Genomic DNA, 21569 nt, shown 5'->3' with positions numbered 1-21569 from the left:
GGCAGTAGAACATAGGTAGATAGAGGCAGCTGACCCAGAGCGCCACCAAAACAGGTTTCCTCCTGGCTCCCTCCTACATGTTTTGTCGCTCGCTAGTAGGCCCTGTATTATTTCATCATCGCACACCCTCGTCAATAGAAGGACAGGAAGGGATGCTGCTGGGAGGCTCTTTGCGGAACTGGCTCTGCTATCTTCACCAGTGCCTCACGCAGACCATGTACTCGCTCATGGCGCCGAGGACGGCCCAGGCCTCCTTACGCTTCATGTCCTCGAGCAGGGCAACACGCTCGAGGGCGCTGTGGCCGTTGAAGTACTTCCAGAAGACGGGCCAGCAGGCGCGGGCGCGCGAGTCGGCCGGGAACCGCTGCGCAATGGCGCTGAGGTATCGGCTGTCCCTGCCCGTGGCCTTCTTGGCGTCGGAGATGACGTAGGGGGTAAGGTGCGCGAGGTGCGGCGCCGACGTGTTGAGCGACGGGTGGGCCGTGGCCTGCGGTACGGGCTTCCGGGCGTGACGCGCCGCGCGCTCAGCCAGGGCGCGGGACTCGCGGTCCGCAAGCCGGTTCAGGCGCGCCTTTTCGGCCACGGCCTCGTTGGCCGTCGTGGCGATGGAGGCGCTGTTGCTATTGCTGCTGCTGCTACTGCTGCTATTGTTGTTGTTGTTGTTGGGGACGGTGTTCTCCGTGGACGATAGAGAGGCGTCGGCTCCGAAGCTGGACCGCCTGGGCGAAGACATGGGCGAGGTGGCGGCACTGGTGTTGATAGGCTGCTGGTGGCTGCTGGTGTGGATGTCGGGCGAGGTGTCTCGCGGAGATTTGATCTCGGTCCCTGGCCCCCTGGACAAGGTGGAGGAGGCCATGTCGGCGCCGGCCAAGTCGTCCGAGAAATTTTCACCGCTGCTGCCATTCGTCGAGTCCGTGGATGCCGAGGAAGTGCGGTCATGTTCTGTGGTTGAGAGTGAGGCTGCCTTGATCTCCTCGGCCTCCATCTGGTACTCGACCTCGTACTGGATCTCGGGCCAAACGACCACATAAGCAAAGGTACAGAGCTGCGTCACCCACCCGCCGCGCATGAGCCACGCCAGCATCTGCAGGTACGTCGGCCGGTGGTTCTTCGAGGGCGCAAACCACTTGTACGGCCGCGGAGCCGCCGAGATCTCGGCGAGGAAGTTGGGTAGGGGCGGCGCCAGCGGGAAGGCGCGAGCCCACGCTTGGCTGGCTTTGGGCAGACCCGCAGTGTCGCAGTTGGGGGAGAGGATGTAGACGTCGCGCGCATGGAGCGGGGGATGGCGATGGCGCGCCTCCAGAAGATAAAGTGCTGCGCATAGCGTCGGACTTGGGCAGGGCTCAGCATTGTGCCGGCGCCGATGGCATGGAACGAGGTCGTGGGTTTGGAGAGCCGCACGAACTCGATCATGGCGGCCGTGGTATCATCGGGATCGGCCTGCAGCTCGGCGATGATCTTCTTCTCATCCTGCAGCAGGAGTAGCGCGAACGTCTTGTCGAGGAAGGACGGGTCGTCATGCCCTGTCTCGAATACGTCGCCAAATGTGTTGGCGGTGGTGATCCAGAGCCCCTTGAACCGCTCGGCGGCGGCGGCGTCGATGGCATCTGTAGACGGGAGGTCCGACAGGTAGAAAGGCATAGGGATTTGGACGGAATGGGTTACCGTCCCCTCAGGCGTGTCCAACTGCAGGGCCGCGATTCTGTTGGCGGTCACGGCCTCGTAGATATCCTGCATGCTCGCCGCGAGGGACGAGGACTCGAGGATGTTGCGCCATAATGCACTCATGCGCGTCTTCTCCTCTCTGCCCTTCTCCTTCAAGGCCAGTATCTTCTTGGATTCCTTCCAGACGAAGTCGCTGCGTTGCTGCGCATACTTGTAGGCCTTGTTAATCTTTTTGATGATGTGGAAGTACAGCGTGTCGACGAGCTCTTTGGCCTCGTGCTTCTTGGGGTCCAGCATGAATACCAGGTTGAACATGGTCATGCCACTCTTCTTCTCCTCGTCTTGCGCGTCAGGCGGTGCTGGGGACGAATTGCCCGCATCTTCCATCAAGTCCCGGGTTTCCATCTGCGGGGTAGGCGCCGTCATCGAGATGGACGGCACGGCCTCGGTGGACGAGGATTTGCCTCCATTACTGTTATCGACTCCGTCATCAAAGGAGCCCATGCCGGACTTTCCGGCGAGGCTGGGCCGCGATCTACTGACAGACTGCTGCTGCTCCTTTTTTTTCTTCTTCTTCCACGAGCCGTTCTCCGGCACGTAGACGGGATACGAAATGGCGACCAGCTCGTCTAGCGAGACCTGGAACAACCTCTTATGGTACGCCCGCGCCGGGGTCAGTAGGCTTTCTAGGTCCCGTGTTGGGAACCCGGCAACGTGCTCCCAAGGTACTATCTGCGAGCCGCTCTCCGTCTCCAGGTGGTCGTCGTGATTCCAGTTGGCGACATCGACGCCCTTGGGCAACGAGCCGACGCCGCCCGCGGCGGCGGCGGCCGTGTGCGAGGCTTCCTCGGTCATACGGTCGATGAGCTCATCATCATCCTCTTCCAGCTCATCGCCATCCTGCTGCGGCTGTTTACCGCTGCTGCCGTTGCTGGAGTTGCCGCGGCTCTGCGACGACGACCGGCCCTTGTCGGGCGAGAAGTGGGCCGGGTAGTGGAAGACGTAACGAGGCCCATCGCGCGATCTGTTGATCACCAGAGCTATGCCCAGAAGATTGGATGCGTTGGGAAGGACCGGTGCCGCCATGTCGCTTCTTCCGAAACCGCACGTCTCAGTTATCTGATAGGAGAAGACCCGGCCGTTGGGGGACTATGCTGCAAGGAGTAGTTCTGCTTGCGCGGGTGATTGAGTTCCGCCCGAGGCTACAGAATGCACGGTGTGAATAGATGCTAATCACTGTCCAGCTTCCCTCGATTTTCTTCACTATCAAAACTACACTTTATTTCACGACAACACACGGACGGATTTGTGACGAGTCTCGAACCGACGAATGGGTGTAAGAAATCGTTTTTATCCACAGAATGACGAGAATGATATATACCACATCTACCAAGACATTATCGTGACAGTCATAACAGGTCATCCAACAGCTGCTCCAATCTCGGTTGACAACCACACTTTTCCTCGTCCGCCAATCATATTCCATCACAGCGAAAAGGTCCTTTGCCAATCGTTGATTCAAAACTGAGCCCCTAGAAACCCGATTCCCACGCCCGCCATGATTCCAGCAATATGCGGCGGAGGGGTCTGTCTCGGCTGGGCATTGGCAGTGCCGACGTAGAAGGGGGCCGCGGTGCCGGTCTGGCTGCACACGCTGGGTTGCAGGTTGTAGCAAGCGCGCGACGAGAGGCTGGAGCATACGGACTTTGCGCTCTCCAGCGGGACGGTCGTGTGCGTCGGCTGGACGGTGGTGCCGCCGCCGCCGGGCACGTCAATGGTGACATGGAAGCCTCCCGTCCCGCTGGCGAGGCCCGAGGTGCAGACGTCGTAGTTGCGGGAGCAGGAGTCCCAGGCATGGGAACACGCCCCCTGGTTGGAGAACGAGGTGGCTATGGCCGGGAAATTGAACAGCGAGTTAGTCACAAATGAGGGAGCCGGCGTTCCTTGCGATGCCGGTGCTGTGCCCGTGCAAATTGCGCTGTATAAAGTAGTTGAGTCAGCGACCGTGCGTAAGAGGGAGAGAGAGAGAGACGTAAATACACATCGCGGGGGACGAGGGGGGCTTACCTGGCTGGACAACACGCGGGTTGCTTGTTCTGGTCTCGAGAGCATTTTTGGCCGAAGGGGCAGCAGGTTCCGGCGAAATCTTGTCCCAAGCTGTCGCAGCTGTTGTACTCGGCCGGACATTGCTGTCTCCTCCCGAGGATGACATTATTCAGCGGCGATGCATATTGATGCTGCGCTTGAACAGGCAGGAGGGCTATAGCGGACAGGAAAATGCCAAGAGCGCCATACTGGGCACGCATTGTTCTAGCAGCAACTCTAAGCAGAATGATGTAAGACAGTGATAGTGAGATTCTAGAGCCGCCGGGGTCGCAAGTCGTCGATGCCCTGAGACGAAATTGAGAGACTTCTTGGATCTGATTGCTCAGGTGTTCAAGATCGGGTATCTACGAAGCGAGACCTCGGAGCCAAGTTCTTTTAATTGACCTCGCACTACCGAGCCGGACGAGGTTGGCGGTGGCTTGGGGTGGAGCTTTTGCTGCGCGGCCTTGTCCAGCAGGGAAAAGGGTGGTGGAAGAGGCAATAGACGGACGAATTGATAAGGCTCGATTGGGGGAGAACTGTTCCTTGAATGACGGTTGACACGACGAGGCCGAGACGGACCGGGTTTCTGGAATGATGTCAAAGAACGCCAGCCTCCTTCTTGATCGGCTGGGTCACCGAGCAACGGGCAGAGGGCGGAGGGGCGGCAAGGCAACTAGAGCCTTTGCTGCTTAGCCTTTGCTGCTTAGCTTAGCCTTTGCTGCTGCTTAGCCCCTGCCTGCCCACCACACCACACACCACGTGATGGGGGATTGGAGCACATCATTCTCATTCTCGTTATCCGGTCCAAGCTTGTCTCGACTCCGGCCGCCAGCATTTCCGCACTCGGGAAGATACCATCGCAAGCTGGCCTGAAGTCGCCTTTCAATCGAACTATCTTTTTATGGTTGCACCATGAGTTCGTTCGGCAGTCCTGGCGGTGCCGTGTACACCGCAAAACCCATCCCGTAAGTCTGGTCTCGTACGGTTGCGATTCTATCTTGCCACCGCCAACGCGCAGCTGACCACGGACGCAGACCCCAGCGTGGAAGTTTCCCTCTGGACCACGATGGTGAATGCAAAGAGGTTATGAGCAACTACCTGAACTGCATCAAGAAGTCGAAGGGCATGAACGACCCGGCCTGCCGTGAGCTGGCAAAGGGTTATCTCTCATGTCGCATGGACCAGTGAGTCGGATTGGACATCCCCAAAGGCTCCGAGACTCACCTTGCTGACCCCCCGGCCCTCTAGCAATTTGATGGCCAAGGATGAGTTCAAGAATCTGGGCTTTGCCGAGCCCAAATCCAAGACCCCTATCACGGCAAAGGAGCCTGAAAAGGGTGTCAAGGGCGAACTTCAATGGTAGATCGAAATACATGGCAGCAGCTGATCTACTGCGCACACCATGGTCAATAAAGCGGGAAAATTCAACTCTCATTATTTTCTCCGTCAGTTCTACGGAACGAGAATGACATGTAATTATCTCTTCCTGGATTTTATTCAATCGGGGCAGGCTCTGAAGAATCCCTACGCCGTCCATGCAGTAGCTCTCTTCCCGTTCGCTTCCGGCGGTGAAGCTGCCGTCTTCCCTTTTTTCGCGGCTACTGCTTTCATGGACCGGTTGACGACGAATTCCGAACCCTCGGCACCGTTGGTCTCGTCGTAGCTCAGGTGCACCGTGATGTTGATTCCACGGTCGCAGACGGGATCGCCGTCGTTGCAGATGGACAGCAAGCGATCGCCCAGGGCTTCCAGGGCCTTGCTATCCGGACGAGCAAAGAGCTGTTGGCAATTCAGCATGTCAGTCACCCACATACAGAGATATGGAGTAGGCGAAAAATGAAGAACTTACACCATCGCCGTTGGCAGAGCCGGCATTGAACGACTCGCCGTCGACGCGACTGGGATCTCCGAACAGGAGAACTGCCGCGATGTCGTTTGTGGAAAGGGGCTGGGCCGGGTTGTCCACGGGCGCGGTGGCATTCGAAAGAACGTCGGCGATAACCTGGGCGCCCTGCGAGTACCCCATCAACGCCATGGGGGCGCCGGGGCACGCCGTCGTGTACTGGCGCATGAGCGCCGTTAGGGCCTCGACGCCTTCCCGCTCGGACCCGACGTAGTTGGGGACCAGCCGGGCCGGGTAGTCGACCGACACCAGCGTCGTCCCCGGCATCTGGTTGGTGATGTTGGTCGCGACGGGCGCCAGCAGGCGGCCCGGGCCGGGGTCCTCGGTCGACCCCCGCACGGCGATCAGGCCAACGCCGTCGCCTGTCGGGCAGGTGATTTTCGCCTGCGCCGGCCCGGTGCCGCCCTTGCTGCCGCCGAAAATGCTGTTAATGCTGCTGCTGTTGTCGTTGTCCCCGTTGGCCGTCGGCTGCGCTTGTGATAGCGAGCCGAAAAGGAGGGCGAGACAGCTGGTGGGGAGGGCGTGGAACCGCATATTTTCGTTTCGCTTCGTTTTCGTCTCTATTCTGGCGGGGGTATAGTACTTTCTTCGCTTGGAGTTTCCGTTTCCACCACCTGTTTATTTCCAGGCTGCTATCTGCAGAACGACAATGAGCCGGCCCAAAGGATTATCGAGAATCAACGGGTGCCTGTTGCCCGTGTATAGTATTAAAAGAGCGAAAAGAAAGAAAGAAAGAAAGAAAGCTGGCACAGTATGCAGCGCAAACTACCCAGAGTCTGCCTCTAGACCTGCTTGTGAGACGAGAAAGTAAGGAAAGAAAAGGAGTGTTTGCGAATAAGGAAACGAGAGCCACTGCCCAGCATGCGCGGGCCGTGGGAAACACGGTCTCTACTTGTACTCGCATTTCATGAGCGAGATCCGTCGCAGCTCTAATAATAGTAGGCGGGTGACGCCGGCGCCCACTATGGATCCCATAGCAGAGCCTCATAAGGTGTCCTGAAGGGACGAAGGGTTTCGAAACACGGCAACGCGGCATGTCCACTGTGCGATGCGCCGGATTGCGCACATAAGGCAATTAATTAAGGCGCTGCTGGCTGCCTTTCGAACCCCGACGTTTGCTTGGCTCTACCTTGCATCGCCATTGGAGCCGAGTACGCCGCTTCGGAGATTGGACTGGGAAGTCGATGTATCTGGCAGCGAGACTGATCTCGAGTCAGGTCCCCTGTCACTGAAACTTCGACGAGCTGTACAATTGAGGCTCAGCAATTCTAACTGCACTTTGTGATGGTAGTGGGGACGGAACCTGCACTTTCCGCCACCCACACTCTACATCTACAGCGGCCGCCGTCACTGTAGCCGAACTCGGACGGCTATCGGTCCAGCAGAGAGAGCTTCCATTGCCACGGCACCCCTTGCATCGTGATACTCCTTGCATTGTCTGAGTTTGTAATCAAAACTGATCACCGCCGGACTCTTCGTTGTGTGTAGAGAGTAGAGAATAGACACACACCCCCTCTCTCTCTCTCTTCCACCTTCAATTCTTCGACCATGCTCAGCCATCATGCCCTACATAAGACGAGGCCGCACATCAGATTGCCGAGGTGGACCGAGGCCGTCGTCGCGTGCCGGAGCTCCTTCGGCACTACCCCCGTAAACCGCATCGACAGCAGCAAGTACAATGCCACGCTGAAGAATCTCCATGTCGGAAGACACACGCGAGTGATATTTCAAGGTTTTACTGGTAAATGCGAAGCGTTGACGATAAAACCGGGCCTATAGTGTATATGCTACCATAGCTAACACCAACCCATCACCGCACAGGCAGACAAGCCACCGCCAACGCCAAGGAATCCATAGCATGGGGCACCAACATCGTGGGAGGCGTGACGCCCGGTCGCGAGGGCCAGCATCTGGAGCTGCCGGTTCTTCCCTCCGTTCGAAAGGCACGAGTGCATCCCGAAGGCCCTCCCCGCTCTCTGCCACTAACAGGCCGGGTCGTTGTGTGTGCGAATAGGCGGTCGAGGCCCTCAAACCGGATGCGACGGGAATCTACGTGGCCGCGCATCACGCGAAGGCGGCCATCGAAGAAGCCATCGAGGCCGAAGTGCCACTGATCGTTGCTGTGGCTGAGCACGTCCCGTTGCATGATATCCTCCGAGTTAGTAGCATGACCCGACCAACCTCCAACGGCCGCCATGTCCCTGAAAGGCACACCCAATGTCGGCGTGTTAGTCCTGACGTCGAGCTCAGATCCACTCGATACTCAAGACCCAGTCTGCCTCGAGGTTGCTAGGCGCCAACTCACCCGGTATCATCTCCGCGGTCGGCAAGTGTCGCATCGGCTTCCAGCCGCTACCGTGCTTCGAGCCCGGCAAGGTTGGCATCGTGGCCAAATCGGGCACCCTCAGTTACGAAAGTAAGTCGTTTGCTCAACCTTTTGTAGTAGGTAACGTAGACATAGCACGAAAGCGAGCTCACCTCTACATATAACGAGTAAAGCGGCTGCATCGACGCTTCGCGCCGGTCTTGGCCAGAGTCTCTGTATCGGCGTCGGCGGCGATGTCCTGTCCGGCACAAGCTTGGTAGATGGATTGAAGATACTGGCCGAAGACGAAAGCACCGAGGCCATCGCCATCTGTGGCGAGATCGGGGGCTACGCCGAAATCCAGGCCGCCGAATGGATCAAAGATTACCGGGCCAGAACACGCCATCCAAAGTAAGTGCAACAACATCTTGTACTTCTTTCTTCCGTTTCCTCCTTTTCAGAGATAAAACAAACCACCCGAAGAACGAAAAAAGGCTGAAAACTAACGTTCTTCTCCAGGCCCATAGCTGCCATAATAGCAGGCATCAACGCTGCCCCAGGCCGGGTCATGGGTCACGCAGGCGCGGTCGCCTTGCCGGGCGAACCGGACACGTGGGACAAAATCGAGGCTCTGCTCGACGCCGGCGTTGAAGTCGTTAACCACCCTTCACGCTTCGGACCAGTGCTCAAATCCTCGCTCTCGAGACAACCACAGAGAAAAGGGCCCGAGAGCGGGATTACTGCTACCGTGTCTCCCACATCAGAGGTAGCAGCGCCATTGCACCAGCAGCGGAGAACCCTCCACTCCTTCGCCAACACTCATCAACCGCTACCTACCTACAAGCGATCTTCACCCCGTGTAGCGGCAGGAAGCAGCAGGAGAACCTTGCATCTAGCCCACGGACCGGCGCTTGAGGTGCTGCGTCAGTGTGGCATCAATACACATGAGACTCCCCAGGGCACCCAGCGTATGCTAGCTGTTTCCATCAACAGGACCACCAGCCTCCCCTGCATCATCGCTCACTATCCCGGCAGGACCAATAACGTCGCGCCCCCTGGGTATCTGATTTTGAGGTTAGGGAAGGAGGGGCGGATATTTCTGGCCTCCCCTACCGTGAGATATGCGATACCCTGGATCTCAGTTTCCTTGACTCCCCTGATCAGCTGAGAACGCTCGTCCGTCAGCTCGTCGACCTCTTCATAGCCAAGGAGGCCTTCCTAGTCCAGACTTATGTCACCATGGCCCCCGCACCCACGCCAGGATCCTCGCCAGAAAGGAGGACAGCGGTCCAAGTCACGGACGCGTACCTATGCTTCGATGACGCCGCCCTACGCAGCGGGAATCGCCAAGCCGACGTCCACTCGCTGCGCGACCTAGATTGTTTCCGGGACCCGGCCGAAGCATCCGCCGAGTCGCATGGCATCGTCTACATCAAACTCGGCCGCAGCGACAGCAGCGACTACGCGAGACGCAACATCGGCACGCTGGTCAACGGCGCGGGCCTCGCCATGAACACGGTGGACGCACTGGCGGACGCCGGGGGCAAAGCCGCCAACTTCCTGGACACGGGCGGCAAGGCGACGAGCGAGACGGTCAAGCGGAGTTTTGAGGCCATCCTTCAGGACCAGCGGGTCAAGGTGAGTAGGTTACGTTACTCAGGCATCTAACCGCCGACACCCCCTACCAAAAGAAAATAGATTGCCAACTAACACGACCACACCAACTGTGTAGTGCATCTTTGTCAACATCTTCGGCGGCCTGACGCTCGGCGACATGATCGCGCGGGGCATCGTGCTGGCGTTCCAGGATCTGGAGGAGCAACTGGCCACGATCCCCGTCGTGGTGCGGATCCGGGGCACCAACGAGGCGGAGGGGCAGAAGATCATCGCCGACAGTGGGTTGCCAGGCCTGTACGCCTTCGACGACTTCGACGAGGCGGCTGCAAAGGCGGTCGAGTTAGCAACAGCCGCCGCCGGCCGCAAAGGGGGCAAGTCTTGACTGGGTTACTGGCAAAACACAACCAGAGAGGTATGCTAAAAGAAGAATAAGAGAAGCAACAATCGAGAACAGTCAGAGGAACAGACTTCACCATACAGCAAGCGAAGGGCTTTCGCAATCAGGAGCACGGATGTTGTGGTTTTAATAGTATTGGGTCATGGAAATAATAATCAAGTATTGAGATGGCACTAAATGACCTCGGGCCAGATTCACTACCAGGTCATGCATAGCAAAAGTCTGGCTAGACGCCAGCTTCATCACTACTATTGTACTTTCTTCTTCTTCTTCTTCTTCTTCTCCTACGCGCCCTCTTGACGAAGCAAATTCAACTCCCCCCTTACAAGCCTCCCAGAGGAATTAGCGATGTTTGTTATGCATACACCTCTATTAAGTACCGAAGGTGGGTGGTTTTCGTTTCTCATCCTCATCGCTTTACACTCCACAGCTCTCTCGACCACCCCAGCTCCCTCATCTTCTTGCTGCTGGCTCCGACGCCTCCCTTCTTGTCCGCCGCACTGACCGCGAGGGCCTTGCTGCAGTTGGCGAAGCCCTCGACCAACTCCTTCATCCGGCCGCTCCTCATTAGGACCGACGCAATGTCCGAGTCCTTTTCTGCGATGGTGGCGGCAAGCTCCATGCACTCGAGCAGGTTCTCCCGGGTCAAGTTGGTGCCCGCGAAATGCAGGACGCTCACGTAACCTAGGATGGTTTCAGGCAAATACATGTCCCGGAGAATCTCGAAGTCCTCCTCGTCTACACCTGTGTTAGATATGAAAGGCCCCTGATCAACATACAACTTACCATCAATGGATTCCCTCAGCCAGCCTCGGAGACACGGCTCCACGAAACTCTTGATTTGCTTGATTTCCTGGCCAATGTGAACCCAGAATTCTCTGTTCATCTTGCTCGTAGGACTGCGTGTGGTGTTAGTAGGCGGCGTCTTCAGGATTGGGATTGAGACCGACTCTTGTGCAATCTCCTGGCTGGAGGCAACCGTCTCCATAGAATCGAGAACGCGGATCATGCACTCCAACTCAAGGAAGTTCCTGGCAGTCACCAAGTCACGCGGTCCTTCGTAAGCCTCGTCCATACCGACATTGGCATCGAACTCCGAGAACCATAACAAGTCAGTATCCTCCGCAATGGTCACGCCAGCCTTGGCTCTGAATATGTCGGCGCATCTGACGCGTTCAGAGAGAGCACGCGCGGCGTGGAGGTTGTATGATTCTGTTCACAAATTAGCAATTGAGTTTCCTAGGGAATGCATGGCGCATCATACTTAAGAATCGTTTGTATATCGCGACTCCCATAGCCAGAATTTCATCGCCTAGGCCATCAACAAGCATCATCCACTCAAGTGACTGGATCAGTTGTTCGTCGACAGGGTCCAACGTATCGGGCATTTCTCCAAAGAAATCTGGTCTCAAACGCCTGCCATACTTTAGGGATGGTACTTCGTCTAGGAACATGTTGAGGGCGCCAGACCTGAGGTCGTTGCCGGGTTCGGGATATTCCTTGAGAAGAGATCGAGGTTGGAAGATGACGAACTCGGCAATATCCATCCCGATTTTTTCCATAATGGTCAAAATGGTTCTCCGTTCCTCTTCGTCGGTTATCATGCTGACATTCCGGCTGAGTGTGAAGAATGCTCTCTCGCCCTGGATCTTGGCGCAGTAGATAGGTATGAGCTCGACTAGGTTGTGTAGTCGCAATGCGCTGACATAGGCGGCCAGCACATTTTCCTGTGCGCTCCTCAAGTCTTGCTTGAGTGTATCGCCGCCTTGCAATTCTTCCAAGCTCGAAATCAGAAGAAACGCGTGCACCAAGACCCGGAGTCCGTTGGGTTGCGGAAGTGAGAAGTATTTGTCGTCGTCCAGCTTGAACTGCGATTGGCTGAAATCAGGTATGAGGGCCGAGGCGCCGTCCTTGTTTGCATGACGACCCAGTGCCAAGCCGTTGTCGTATGCAAACTGGCTGACAGAGTCAGAGATAACGGCGCCCTGGAGAGCCTTGATGGGATCTTGGGCTTCCTCCGAAGTCTTCGGGTTCGTCTCGAGATAATGGACAACGCGTTCCCCTATCGGTGCACCGTCGCCGTGAAATTGGAGGGCGTTGAAAGCTGGAAGTGACTGGGTAGCAGCTTGCACAGCTTCTGGAGAAGAGCGCTTGGCCACGTAGTTATCGAACTGGGATCGCAATAGTGCATTATAGTGCGCGAAAACAAAGTCGTCCCAGGTTTCGCATACCTTCTCCACGCTCGGAATGTCTCCAGAAAGAATGCCATATACAGCACGTTCAAAGTCGTCCGTGCCACCATTCCGTGCCAAGGCATAGCAGGTACGCCGCCAAAGCAGCGTTGCGAGCGGATTTGAAACAGTGCGCTCACCCTCGCTGTCTTTAGACAAAGGCATGGCAGACATACTGACGGCACGCCAAACCTCGGTCCTTTCTACACACCAGTCGCGGATTTCAGACATGCTCCTACCCCTACGGAGCAACTCGTAGCATCCGAGCCAAATAGCACGTTCAAAGTACTCATCCTGGGGCTCAAGCTTCCGGTTCTGTCTCGTGACCACATCGGGGTCCAACTGGGTGACAAGCGGGTCTGACCCGATTTGGTTGCGATGATCCTCGGTCATATGTGCGGCGTTGGGGTCAAGAGGTCCAATGTAGCCTTGCATATTCTTCGTCATCTTGATGGCGGTTCGTGTATGAAGCCATCCGTAAGCTACGATATCGCCTCGTTCCGCCTTTGTCTGGTATTCACGAACCATCTCATCGATATCCATGCTTGTCTCGTCCGAGAATTCTTGCATACACTCCATGATGGCTTTCCTCTCCTGGGCTGTAGAGTCCGACTGTAAGAACTCCTCCCATAACTGGGAGCTATCTTGAAACTTGGATATGTCTCGACGCTTCGGCTGGAGAGTCTTCCTCTCCGGGTATCTCAGAGGTAGCAACCGCCGCAGCAAGTCCCATGTCTGTTTCTCGAGCTCCCAATGCCGCAATTCCTGGTCGATGCGGGCATCTTCAGCTTCATCAACGTCCATCGAATCCTGGCTGGACTCATCTAGGGATCTTTGGCGGGAAGAAAGAGAGTATCGACTGGTTTCGCGCAGAGTGCTAACTTTCTCGGTCGCAATATCGTGATACCGGTTGACAAGTTTGACGATATCGGCCCGCTTCTCCGAGTGCGTCCTCGTGCCTCTCGAGATTGAGTCGAGGGCTTTAGCGAATCGCTCAGCGTCGAGTGCAAACCGGATCTGCGCCTGTGACTCGGCAGGAATGTCGGCGTCCATTTCGTCGTCCATTCCAAACATGTCAGGATCGTGGTCGTCGGCCATGGTGAAGGTCGGCGCTGCAGTCGCAGACCAGATTATGAAAGAATCGAAATGGCTAGCGGGCTTCAGAGAAGATGTGGCAGGCCGTCGAGTCTCGAGGTCAGAATGATGATGGCGCAACGCCTTTGCAGGTGGTATTGAGACGGATTCTAGTGGATGGTTTGCCAGTTGGGCATCGTCAAATCAGGCGTTCGAAATGGTTCGTGCAATGGGTCTAGATGATCTGGTTCGACAACAGATTGAGTGCGATATGAAGGCCGAAAGTCGAGCGATCGGTTCAGGTAGGCAGATTGAGGTGGTTGGCAGTATGTCGAGGAGAGGGCATCGCCAAACAAACAATTGGACTCTGCATCAACACAATGGCCGGCTCTTGCAGCCAAAAATTGTAGTAGCACCAAATCAACGCGACATTGCAGCGCGTCTACTTACCTTCGGGTACTTTGCTAGCTGCTGGAGCCACTGCAGAGCCACTGTATTTCCATTCTAGACGCGCTAAGCGAGCTCCCTGGGCACTGGGGCGTCTGTAGTGGCTAGAGTGGTAGCTATATGTATGTACATATGTAGAGCTTGTGTGGAGCTGCCGGAGCCGCAGCTTGGCCAGGCTCCTGCGGCTGGGTTGGACACGACCGTACATAAATCTCTGCTGCCGCACTTCCCTTTTGCCCTTTTCTCTTCTTTCTCAACATAATGTCAAGGCCTTCTTATTAGAGTCGCGGGATAAGCTCCAAATTCTTTCAATGCTTATCCAGGTCCTACGGGGCCTCTTGCGCGCTACTGAATGCCTAGAAAGAGCTATCGCTATCCATTAAGTCGCCTGTCTATTCACTACAGGCCGACTATCAGAAGGAGCGTGACACATTTTACTACCGTGAATGATTCGTTGGGAGCTGGAAATAGTCGAATCCAGCCACTTCGTAATAATCGCACAACACCTCGCCAGTCAACGTGTTGCGCCAGGCTGTCGCAGCGAGTTTGCAGTAAAGACATTGGCCGTTGGCTATTTTGTCGTTCCCTCGTTCCTCTGCTTCATTTTAAGCCTAAGCAAATCTGCTTTGGGGCAGCTTGGACTTGTGGCATCGTCCCCTTTCTTCCGGTAGAAGGCATCGCAGCATTCATACAGTGCATCGACCAAGCCCTGGCACTTTGACTCGTTGTAGTTGTTCTTTGTCAAACAGTCTGTGGAATGTCAGGTATTGGCAGCGCATCACATGCTGAAAGTATATGTCTGCGCAGGAACGTACTTTGAATGGCACACTGCGCGTCCATCAGTAAACGAAGGGTTGATAAAGTCTGGATCCCCAACTTACAGCTCTTGGATGGCATGGAGAGCTTGCCTTCAGGTCTTCTTCTACCCCCTGCCATGACTGTCAGAAGATAGCGACAGAGATGACTTTTCATATGATCCGTAGCTTACCATTGCTCTGTCTTCCTCTACCGGGTATAGAACAGGTTTACAACGCAGTGAATGGGCTAATGATCGTCGCGTAAAAGAAAATAAGAAATCAGTCCAAGCGATGAATATATTGTTTGGTACCAGATAAAGAGAGGAAACTGGTCCATTAAAAGGTGCACTCTCTGAGATGATGTAATTGCTTTCTCATCAACGCCCAAGGAGGCCATAATGGAGCGAATGGCCTGTTGCAAGATGCCCCAGCTGAACCTAGTAGGCAAGCTTGAATACAGCACCACCTGCACAACGATCATTGTCCCTCGTTCCCACGCTTTCGGCATATGCATACGCGCACGCAGCATTCCCGCCAAACCGATTGATAACGCTTGATGAATCTACCCTCTTCTTCGTCTCGATACTTTCCAGAACCAAGAGCCCTCTCGGTCTTTTGGTAACAAACCGCCTCCGGTGAGTACTGCCCACGTTGGTTCCTCTTTTACTGGAATTGAGGGCATAATCACCCCACCATTTGCCTGCCTACCTTAGGTGCGGCTTTCAGCCTTGGCGGAAGGGACAAACAGTGACTGTGACTGCACTGTTAAGTCCGCGCTTTCCCATTGCCTCACTACCACAACTTCGCATCCAATCATCCCACCTCACCCGCCACTGGCTGTGATTTTTCTACACGCTGCCTCCAGCCTAACAATAACTTCTCGTCTTTCTGACCAAACTGGCGACAAGCTTGTTTCCATCCTCCTTTTCAACCGCCTGCCGCATACAAAAATAGCGAACGTCTGCTAATCGATACCTCCTCGCGCATGTTGGTGCATCTTCACCCCACTCCTCTGATGATAGCCTCAATAACTCCCGTGGTTTCATAAAGCCACCACCACCTCTATCTCAATTTTTCACTTGCCTACAGAAGCTAATTTTCGCACCTGCTTGCCACAGATCTCTAGCAGCCACGGCCAGAACTTCTTGTCCAAGCCAACATTGACACACACGGAGCACCTGGCATCTGCGAATAGTCGGACTTCACGACTACATCACCCCGCAATTTATTGAACATGTCCGATCAGAACGACAACGGTAGCCCTACTGGCGAGCGCCCCGATGCCAACGCCGGCGGCGCTGAGCATCTCAATATCAAGGTCACGGACAATAACAACGAGGTCTTCTTCAAGATCAAGCGCAGTACCAAGCTCGAGAAGCTTATGAACGCGTTCTGCGAACGACAGGGCAAGAACATGGCCTCGGTCCGATTCCTCTTTGAAGGCCAGCGAGTACAGCCAACCGACACACCGGACACGGTATGTTTTCTCCCCTTGTGTTCCAAATCCTGTGGAGCTGCGGCGGGCTCAAGCGCATTAGATGCGCTGGGCAGCTCATGTGATTGCAACTGGCAAGTCATTCTACGCGTTTGACATTATGCTGACCGCCCTCTTCGTCAAAGCTCGAGATGCAAGACAGCGACACCCTTGAGGTGCACCAAGAACAAGTCGGCGGCGCCTGCTAAAAGGCTATATTACGACTTGGACAGCAAACAGCCCTCCGGAACTGCCCATCGCAGTTGGATTTATGGAGCGAGTCTATGTCCTTTGGGGAGTCAGACGGAGGCATGTAACTTGCCACTTCCGCGGGGGGAAGAAACGGAAGAGTTGCGAGTTCACACCAAGGGCGGGCGATGGGATGCAAGCACGATTTCAGTAGTTTGCATTGGGAATACTGGAGGGGGATCTTGTCTTCAGTGTGTTTAATGATTTTGCTTCTCAACACAATATGCACTACATGAATTAACAAAGCCCTGGATGTTCCAATCCTCTATGAGTTGTTTTGGGGCCAGTTTAGACCTGCAAGCATTATCTATACCTGTCAAATTTTGCGATTGTCTCGTGGCCAGGTGACTCGGTAGAGCGAGCGTTCTGCAAGATGGTACTACCACCAATTCGTACATCCATCCATCCACCTTCTGTCTCGTCTTACTATGCGAAACCCAAGTAAAAGTTGGATTATATAGCCCAAAACGAACCCCGTTCTGTCAATGTTAATCTTAGAACTGCATGATGGTATGGCCAAGATAGTAGCTGCTAGGCAAAGGCCGGTCCGCTTCTCAATCGCAGACGTTCGAGCTGGGCCACCATATCACTTCACGAGCAAGGCAAGACGTAGTGCAATGTCTTTCAGAATCGCCAGATCCCTCCACCAGGAGTGTATTACTACTACTACAATGATCTGTGAACCATCATGTAAATGCAAATGCCAATCTCGCGCGATGCAACAATACATCGAAAATACCCCTTATTGAACCAACCAACCAATCCAACTCCTCGGAAACCAAACAAATCAGTCTGTATGATACGGCTGGCACATGTTTCATACATCGGTACGGGGCTCATGTAGATGATGAAAGACGGACAGACTGGCCTTGCCAAAAAGCACACGCTTGCATAAATGTCAAAAGCAATGACGACTTCGTCTGATTTTTTCGTTTCTTCGTTTTCGCGTACTCCTCATAGGTTAGGTTGAGTAGAATGCTCGAGAGCAAAGTCTCGCTACCTTTCCTATCACGGTTGCGCTCACTTGAGCCTTCCTCCTTTTCTTCTCCCCCTTTCTCTCTTTTCCGGAACACAGCAACACACACTCTGAAATCGAATCCAATTCAATCGGAAGCGAGGCAGGTCCTGTTCAAACTAATCTGTCCATCCATTGGCATCCTTCTCTGCTTCTCCCGTTCAGGCTTTCAACTCCCGCATACGGCAAGTCTTGCACAAGATGCGATCGCCAGCCGGGAAAATCTGCCCATCGGCGAAGCCGCCCCCGCAGGTGGCGCACCGGAAGCACTCGTCATGCCACTCGCCTCCAAGGGCCTGAACGTACTGGCCGATGACGGCGACGCGGCAGCGCTTGCACTTGGGGGCGCGACGCTCGGTACGCTTGGTTTGACAATTGATGCACCAGGCGTAGCCATCCTTCTCGATGTGCGTCATGCCGTGCTCGAAGGGGTCGCCGCACTCGGCGCAGAAGAAATGGCCGTAGTGCCAGTGCGCGCCCAGAGCCACAATGTGTTCGCCCAAGATGGGCGTCTTGCAGTGTTTGCATCGTGGGGCGTACAGCTCGTGCCAGTCCAGGTGGCAATAGAAGCGCAGGCGATAGTCGCCGTCCTCAGCCATGGTCTGACCGGGCTCCTCGGGCAACACCTCGCCAGCCTCGCGACGCGCGATCCGCTCCAGACGGGCAGCGCGGAACTCGTCGGGTTCTGGTGAGATCTCGAGGGCTTCCAGGCCAGTACCGCAGGCATAGCACGAGAAGCACTGGGGATGGAACCGTTCCCGTCCGCCGTGTAGTGCTACAAAGCGGCCCTCGATAGGGAATCTGCATTCGTGGCAGACTGCTGTTGCCCGGTTGGAGACAGCCCCAGGCGCTGGCGACCAATGACTACGCCCAGGATTGCGAACCTTGGATGGCGTAGGCAAGGGCCTCGCGGAGGGTCTGGGGTTAGAGGCCGCGGATGGTTTGTCATCGTCAGGTGTGACGATGATCGGCACACTGGGGGTGCGGTCATCCTCAGTAGATATGTTGATGGTCGGCAAGGTCGGGCTATCATCTGGAGTGATGATAATAGGCATGTTAACCGGGGGTGTCACGCCAGACTCTGGGCCACCTATCGAAATACTCGGGATGGACGGGTAGCTAAAAGTTGAGGGTCGGGATGTGGACGAAGGGGTTGACGCGGGAACAGCAGGCGGCGTAAACGAGAGAGAAGGGACGGGCGGCAAGGGAGGGGCTTGTTGCTGGCTTTTCTGGGACCCGTGCTGGTGGTGGTCTTTCTGGCTCTCGCCTTGGCCTTGCTCTTGTCGGATCCCGACAGCGAAGCGGCTGGGCTCTTTGGGCTCTGGTTTGTAATCAGCAGCCGCCTCCTCGGGGGCCTTCCAGTTGCTATCAAAGCTTACGATGGGACGTCCAGGCCTGTCACTGACGGCGGACGGTGTGGGCAATTTTGCACTCCGGTCTCCAAGCTTGAAGCTGGTGGCCTGGCGAATATCATCACTCCGGATCTCCACGCCATTCTTCTTTGGTATCTTATCGCTCTCGCGTGGGCCCGCGGGCTTCTGTGTGTTGATGGTGTAGATGGGGTTGCGGGTTTGGGATGGTGGGTTCCTGTAAATTTCCACCTTCTGGAGAGCCTTGGTAGGGGATGCATTGACGGGGGATGAGCTCCTGGCGTCGGAAGTAGGAGAAGTAGACCCGGAGCTGGTGTGAACCTTGTTTAGGGGGTTGCGCAGCGCCAGTCTGAGCGGCAAGCTGCCCCTGGGGACCTTTTCAGGCTGCTGAGTGCTGGGTGTTGTCGCTTTGGGCGTGTCTCCCTTAGTCGATTCGCCTTCGGGCTCCTCCCAGATCTGATCGCCAGAGAATGGCTTCTCAATCTCTCCGGTGATGTTGCGCTTCATGCTGCTCCTTCGCCGGTTCCCAGATGTAGTACGTTTGCCGCCTAGGCTGCCATAAGACTTCGGACTGTTTGATTCGTTGGAGGATCTGCGCTTCCCCTCCAAACTTGGACGACCGCTCTCCAGCGAGGGTCTTCCACTGCTGCCTGACGAACTACCCGAGACAGAGCGCGACCCATCTCGTGCCAGTCCCGAGGGCCTGATATCCTTTCCATACCGTCCGGCGCTCGCGGTACGGGCATGAGCGTAACTGTCCTTTCTCATGTGTGGCTTGTAATGATAGGGCGTTCCTGGTTCGGGAGGCTTCACGCCGTGCTGATGCTGCCAGACAAGCTCGGCCGCTTCATCGAGGGCAGCATTGTAGAGTCGCGCTTCATCATCATCAAGTGGGCTGTCATTCCCAGACCCCTCTTCTCCCTGGCGCGGGGTCTCTGAACGGCCTCGCTCTTGTACATCCATGTCTTCCATAGCAGCGCGCAACGAGAACGCTTCCTCCTTCTCCATCCATCGGCTGCCTCGCTCGATGTAAGTTGCGCTGGGCACCACCTCGTTTGGTTTCAGCGGTGTGGCTGCTGTGGGCCTTTCCGGATAGTAGTCACGGCCAGCAGTGATGGTTGAGTACCGGGAACTGACGCTTGGGGCAATGCTAGGACGAGTACTTCGAGCCTTCTCTGAGACTGATGGTGTTGCTTGGGGGACTGCGGCAGATGTGTCCGAAAATACGGAGGATGCAGGGCGTTTCGGGGAGAGCGGTCTGAATCCCGGCGAGAGGTGGTGCCTGGTGCCGTTGGCTGTGGTGAGGCTGCTCCCGGGCGGTTGACACGGCTTTCTCGCAGACTCGCAAGGTAAGCCGCTGTTCGTACAGGGTAGGGCGTTGTGTCAGCAATGCTCCTCAGGATTGTTCAGCCAGTAGGCCATTGCGAAGCGGCAACATACCGAATTGTTTGCTATCCATATACGCAGGGGATGGACTAGGTGGCGAGACCTTTCTCGTCCTGTCCTTAGACTTGAGCATGATGTCGGGCTCTTATGTCAACCGCGAACCAGTAGTATGTGGGGGGAACCAGTAGGGCCAACAAGTGTGCTTGCTTGGGGACGTCAAAGAGTTCTGAACACAAGTAAGATGAGGTGACTGATGCTCGGGGCAGGTCGGCGACCTAAGCACTCTTTCTGACTTTATCGTACTGGCATCTGGGAGGCGGTGTTTACTGGCGAACCATTTGATATGGTTGCCAGGGAGAGTGTGATGTGAGTCAAAGGGGTTCAAGCCAGGGTCCGGTAGCAATGCATTAAACAATGATGATATAGTCGTGTTGTCCTCGCGTGCGCAGGGTCGTGAATGCTGGTTGTTGTGACATGAGCATCTAAGTTATGCTATTTATTATTATGAACCAGGGATCCGTCACAATAGGGAGGGGGAGATGGCTAACAATGAGCAAGCAGTAGGCAGTCGTCCCTCCATGCCGACAACCTAACGAGTCCATCATAATGCCCAATAAGTTGTTGCAAGTTAGCAACTAGCAGGGGGTCGCTCCTCCCCATGTTGTGTTTCCCTTTTTTTTCCTAAAAAAAAAACGGCCAACGTTGCCTAGGGGACCAATGTGCTGTTCCTTTTCTTGGCGAGGGCTAGGATATGGGGGGTTGGGGAGGGCTGGATTGGCCATTGGCTTCAGGAACCCGAGCGCTGGCAGACTGGCAGGCGGGAGTGCTGCAGCGGTGCAGTGCAGTGCAGTGCTGTGCAGTGCAGTGCAGTGCAGCGCTGTGAGCGCTGTGCATTTTAGCTGCCCGGTGCCACCAATGCAGTCACACCACATCATCGTCCTGACAACTGGTTTTCCTGACTTCACCATGCATCAGAGGACGTTTCCAAACTCCAGTGCCGGCCTTTCTATCCCATTCTATCGAAACACACCATTGTGGCCGGCAGTGGTTTTCTAAGGATGCGCCATCCAAAGTTAATTCCAGGCCCACGGCTTCTTACTTCCAGCACTTTCTGTGAGGATTGTGTGCTAGTCTTCGAGAAGCTTGCAGGTATCTGTTCACGAACTCCACTCAAAGCGGTCAAACAAGCACTACCAGCTACGCCTGAACCAGACTGGGGATGCAGATTTGTTCCATATATGTAACATGCACTCACGATCAACCCAAGGATACGGCGTGCACATTGGCTGTGTACGGCTTTCTCCATCAAATCCGATGCTGTGCTGCCCAATGTCCAGATATAACAACCGTCGCCTCCCTTTACGTGGAAAAATCGGAGGCTACCGTGACAATCGACTTTTCCCCTTCACACATGCAAGGAACAAGGAGTACGCCGAAGCTGACTTGCTGAGCAACCGCCAGCTCTACATCTATAGCGCAGCTTTATTTTCACCGTCTAGCTGTAGCCTTGCAGGCCTCTTGCAGGCCTCTTGCAGGACCCGAATCCATATT

General features: G+C 55.5%; 8 protein-coding genes across 8 annotated transcripts; 3 read left to right on the top strand and 5 right to left on the bottom strand.

Annotated features, from left to right (window-relative positions):
* Nucleotides 1-193: 193 nt before the first annotated feature.
* Nucleotides 194-2751, bottom strand: PG998_001948 (uncharacterized protein; the record flags this gene model as incomplete). Its single annotated transcript, XM_066868766.1, has 2 exons — nucleotides 194-1297; nucleotides 1333-2751. 2 exons carry the CDS (start codon nucleotides 2749-2751, stop codon nucleotides 194-196), a joined length of 2523 nt encoding a protein of 840 aa, XP_066737181.1.
* Nucleotides 2752-3183: 432 nt separating this feature from the next.
* PG998_001947 (uncharacterized protein) lies at nucleotides 3184-3971 on the bottom strand (the record flags this gene model as incomplete). Its single annotated transcript, XM_066868765.1, has 2 exons — nucleotides 3184-3643; nucleotides 3733-3971. 2 exons carry the CDS (start codon nucleotides 3969-3971, stop codon nucleotides 3184-3186), a joined length of 699 nt encoding a protein of 232 aa, XP_066737180.1.
* A 694-nt stretch (nucleotides 3972-4665) lies between these two features.
* PG998_001946 (Cytochrome c oxidase assembly protein COX19) lies at nucleotides 4666-5116 on the top strand (the record flags this gene model as incomplete). Its single annotated transcript, XM_066868764.1, has 3 exons — nucleotides 4666-4718; nucleotides 4788-4937; nucleotides 5002-5116. 3 exons carry the CDS (start codon nucleotides 4666-4668, stop codon nucleotides 5114-5116), a joined length of 318 nt encoding a protein of 105 aa, XP_066737179.1.
* A 161-nt stretch (nucleotides 5117-5277) lies between these two features.
* PG998_001945 (cutinase) lies at nucleotides 5278-6190 on the bottom strand (the record flags this gene model as incomplete). Its single annotated transcript, XM_066868763.1, has 2 exons — nucleotides 5278-5532; nucleotides 5603-6190. The coding sequence occupies 2 exons, from the start codon at nucleotides 6188-6190 to the stop codon at nucleotides 5278-5280; spliced, it is 843 nt and encodes a 280-aa protein (XP_066737178.1).
* A 1014-nt stretch (nucleotides 6191-7204) lies between these two features.
* On the top strand, nucleotides 7205-9960 carry PG998_001944 (succinyl- ligase alpha-chain protein; the record flags this gene model as incomplete). The annotated part of the gene is made up of 8 exons (XM_066868762.1): nucleotides 7205-7397; nucleotides 7478-7605; nucleotides 7671-7883; nucleotides 7931-8072; nucleotides 8156-8372; nucleotides 8481-9035; nucleotides 9104-9599; nucleotides 9694-9960. The coding sequence occupies 8 exons, from the start codon at nucleotides 7205-7207 to the stop codon at nucleotides 9958-9960; spliced, it is 2211 nt and encodes a 736-aa protein (XP_066737177.1).
* Nucleotides 9961-10384: 424 nt separating this feature from the next.
* On the bottom strand, nucleotides 10385-13304 carry PG998_001943 (uncharacterized protein; the record flags this gene model as incomplete). Its single annotated transcript, XM_066868761.1, has 3 exons — nucleotides 10385-10719; nucleotides 10762-11187; nucleotides 11240-13304. The coding sequence occupies 3 exons, from the start codon at nucleotides 13302-13304 to the stop codon at nucleotides 10385-10387; spliced, it is 2826 nt and encodes a 941-aa protein (XP_066737176.1).
* A 2454-nt stretch (nucleotides 13305-15758) lies between these two features.
* PG998_001942 (uncharacterized protein) lies at nucleotides 15759-16207 on the top strand (the record flags this gene model as incomplete). Its single annotated transcript, XM_066868760.1, has 2 exons — nucleotides 15759-16001; nucleotides 16145-16207. 2 exons carry the CDS (start codon nucleotides 15759-15761, stop codon nucleotides 16205-16207), a joined length of 306 nt encoding a protein of 101 aa, XP_066737175.1.
* Nucleotides 16208-17423: 1216 nt separating this feature from the next.
* Nucleotides 17424-20151, bottom strand: PG998_001941 (paxillin; the record flags this gene model as incomplete). The annotated part of the gene is made up of 3 exons (XM_066868759.1): nucleotides 17424-19716; nucleotides 19770-19989; nucleotides 20073-20151. The coding sequence occupies 3 exons, from the start codon at nucleotides 20149-20151 to the stop codon at nucleotides 17424-17426; spliced, it is 2592 nt and encodes an 863-aa protein (XP_066737174.1).
* Between the last annotated feature and the right edge of the window lie 1418 nt (nucleotides 20152-21569).

This window comes from Apiospora kogelbergensis, assembly GCF_038363985.1.
Source record: "Apiospora kogelbergensis strain CBS 113332 chromosome Unknown utg000001l_segment0_segment0, whole genome shotgun sequence".
Classification (NCBI taxonomy): Eukaryota; Fungi; Ascomycota; class Sordariomycetes; order Amphisphaeriales; family Apiosporaceae; genus Apiospora; species Apiospora kogelbergensis.
The sequence above is the reverse complement of the archived record's forward strand: the minus strand, read 5'-3'. Positions and strand labels throughout refer to the sequence as shown.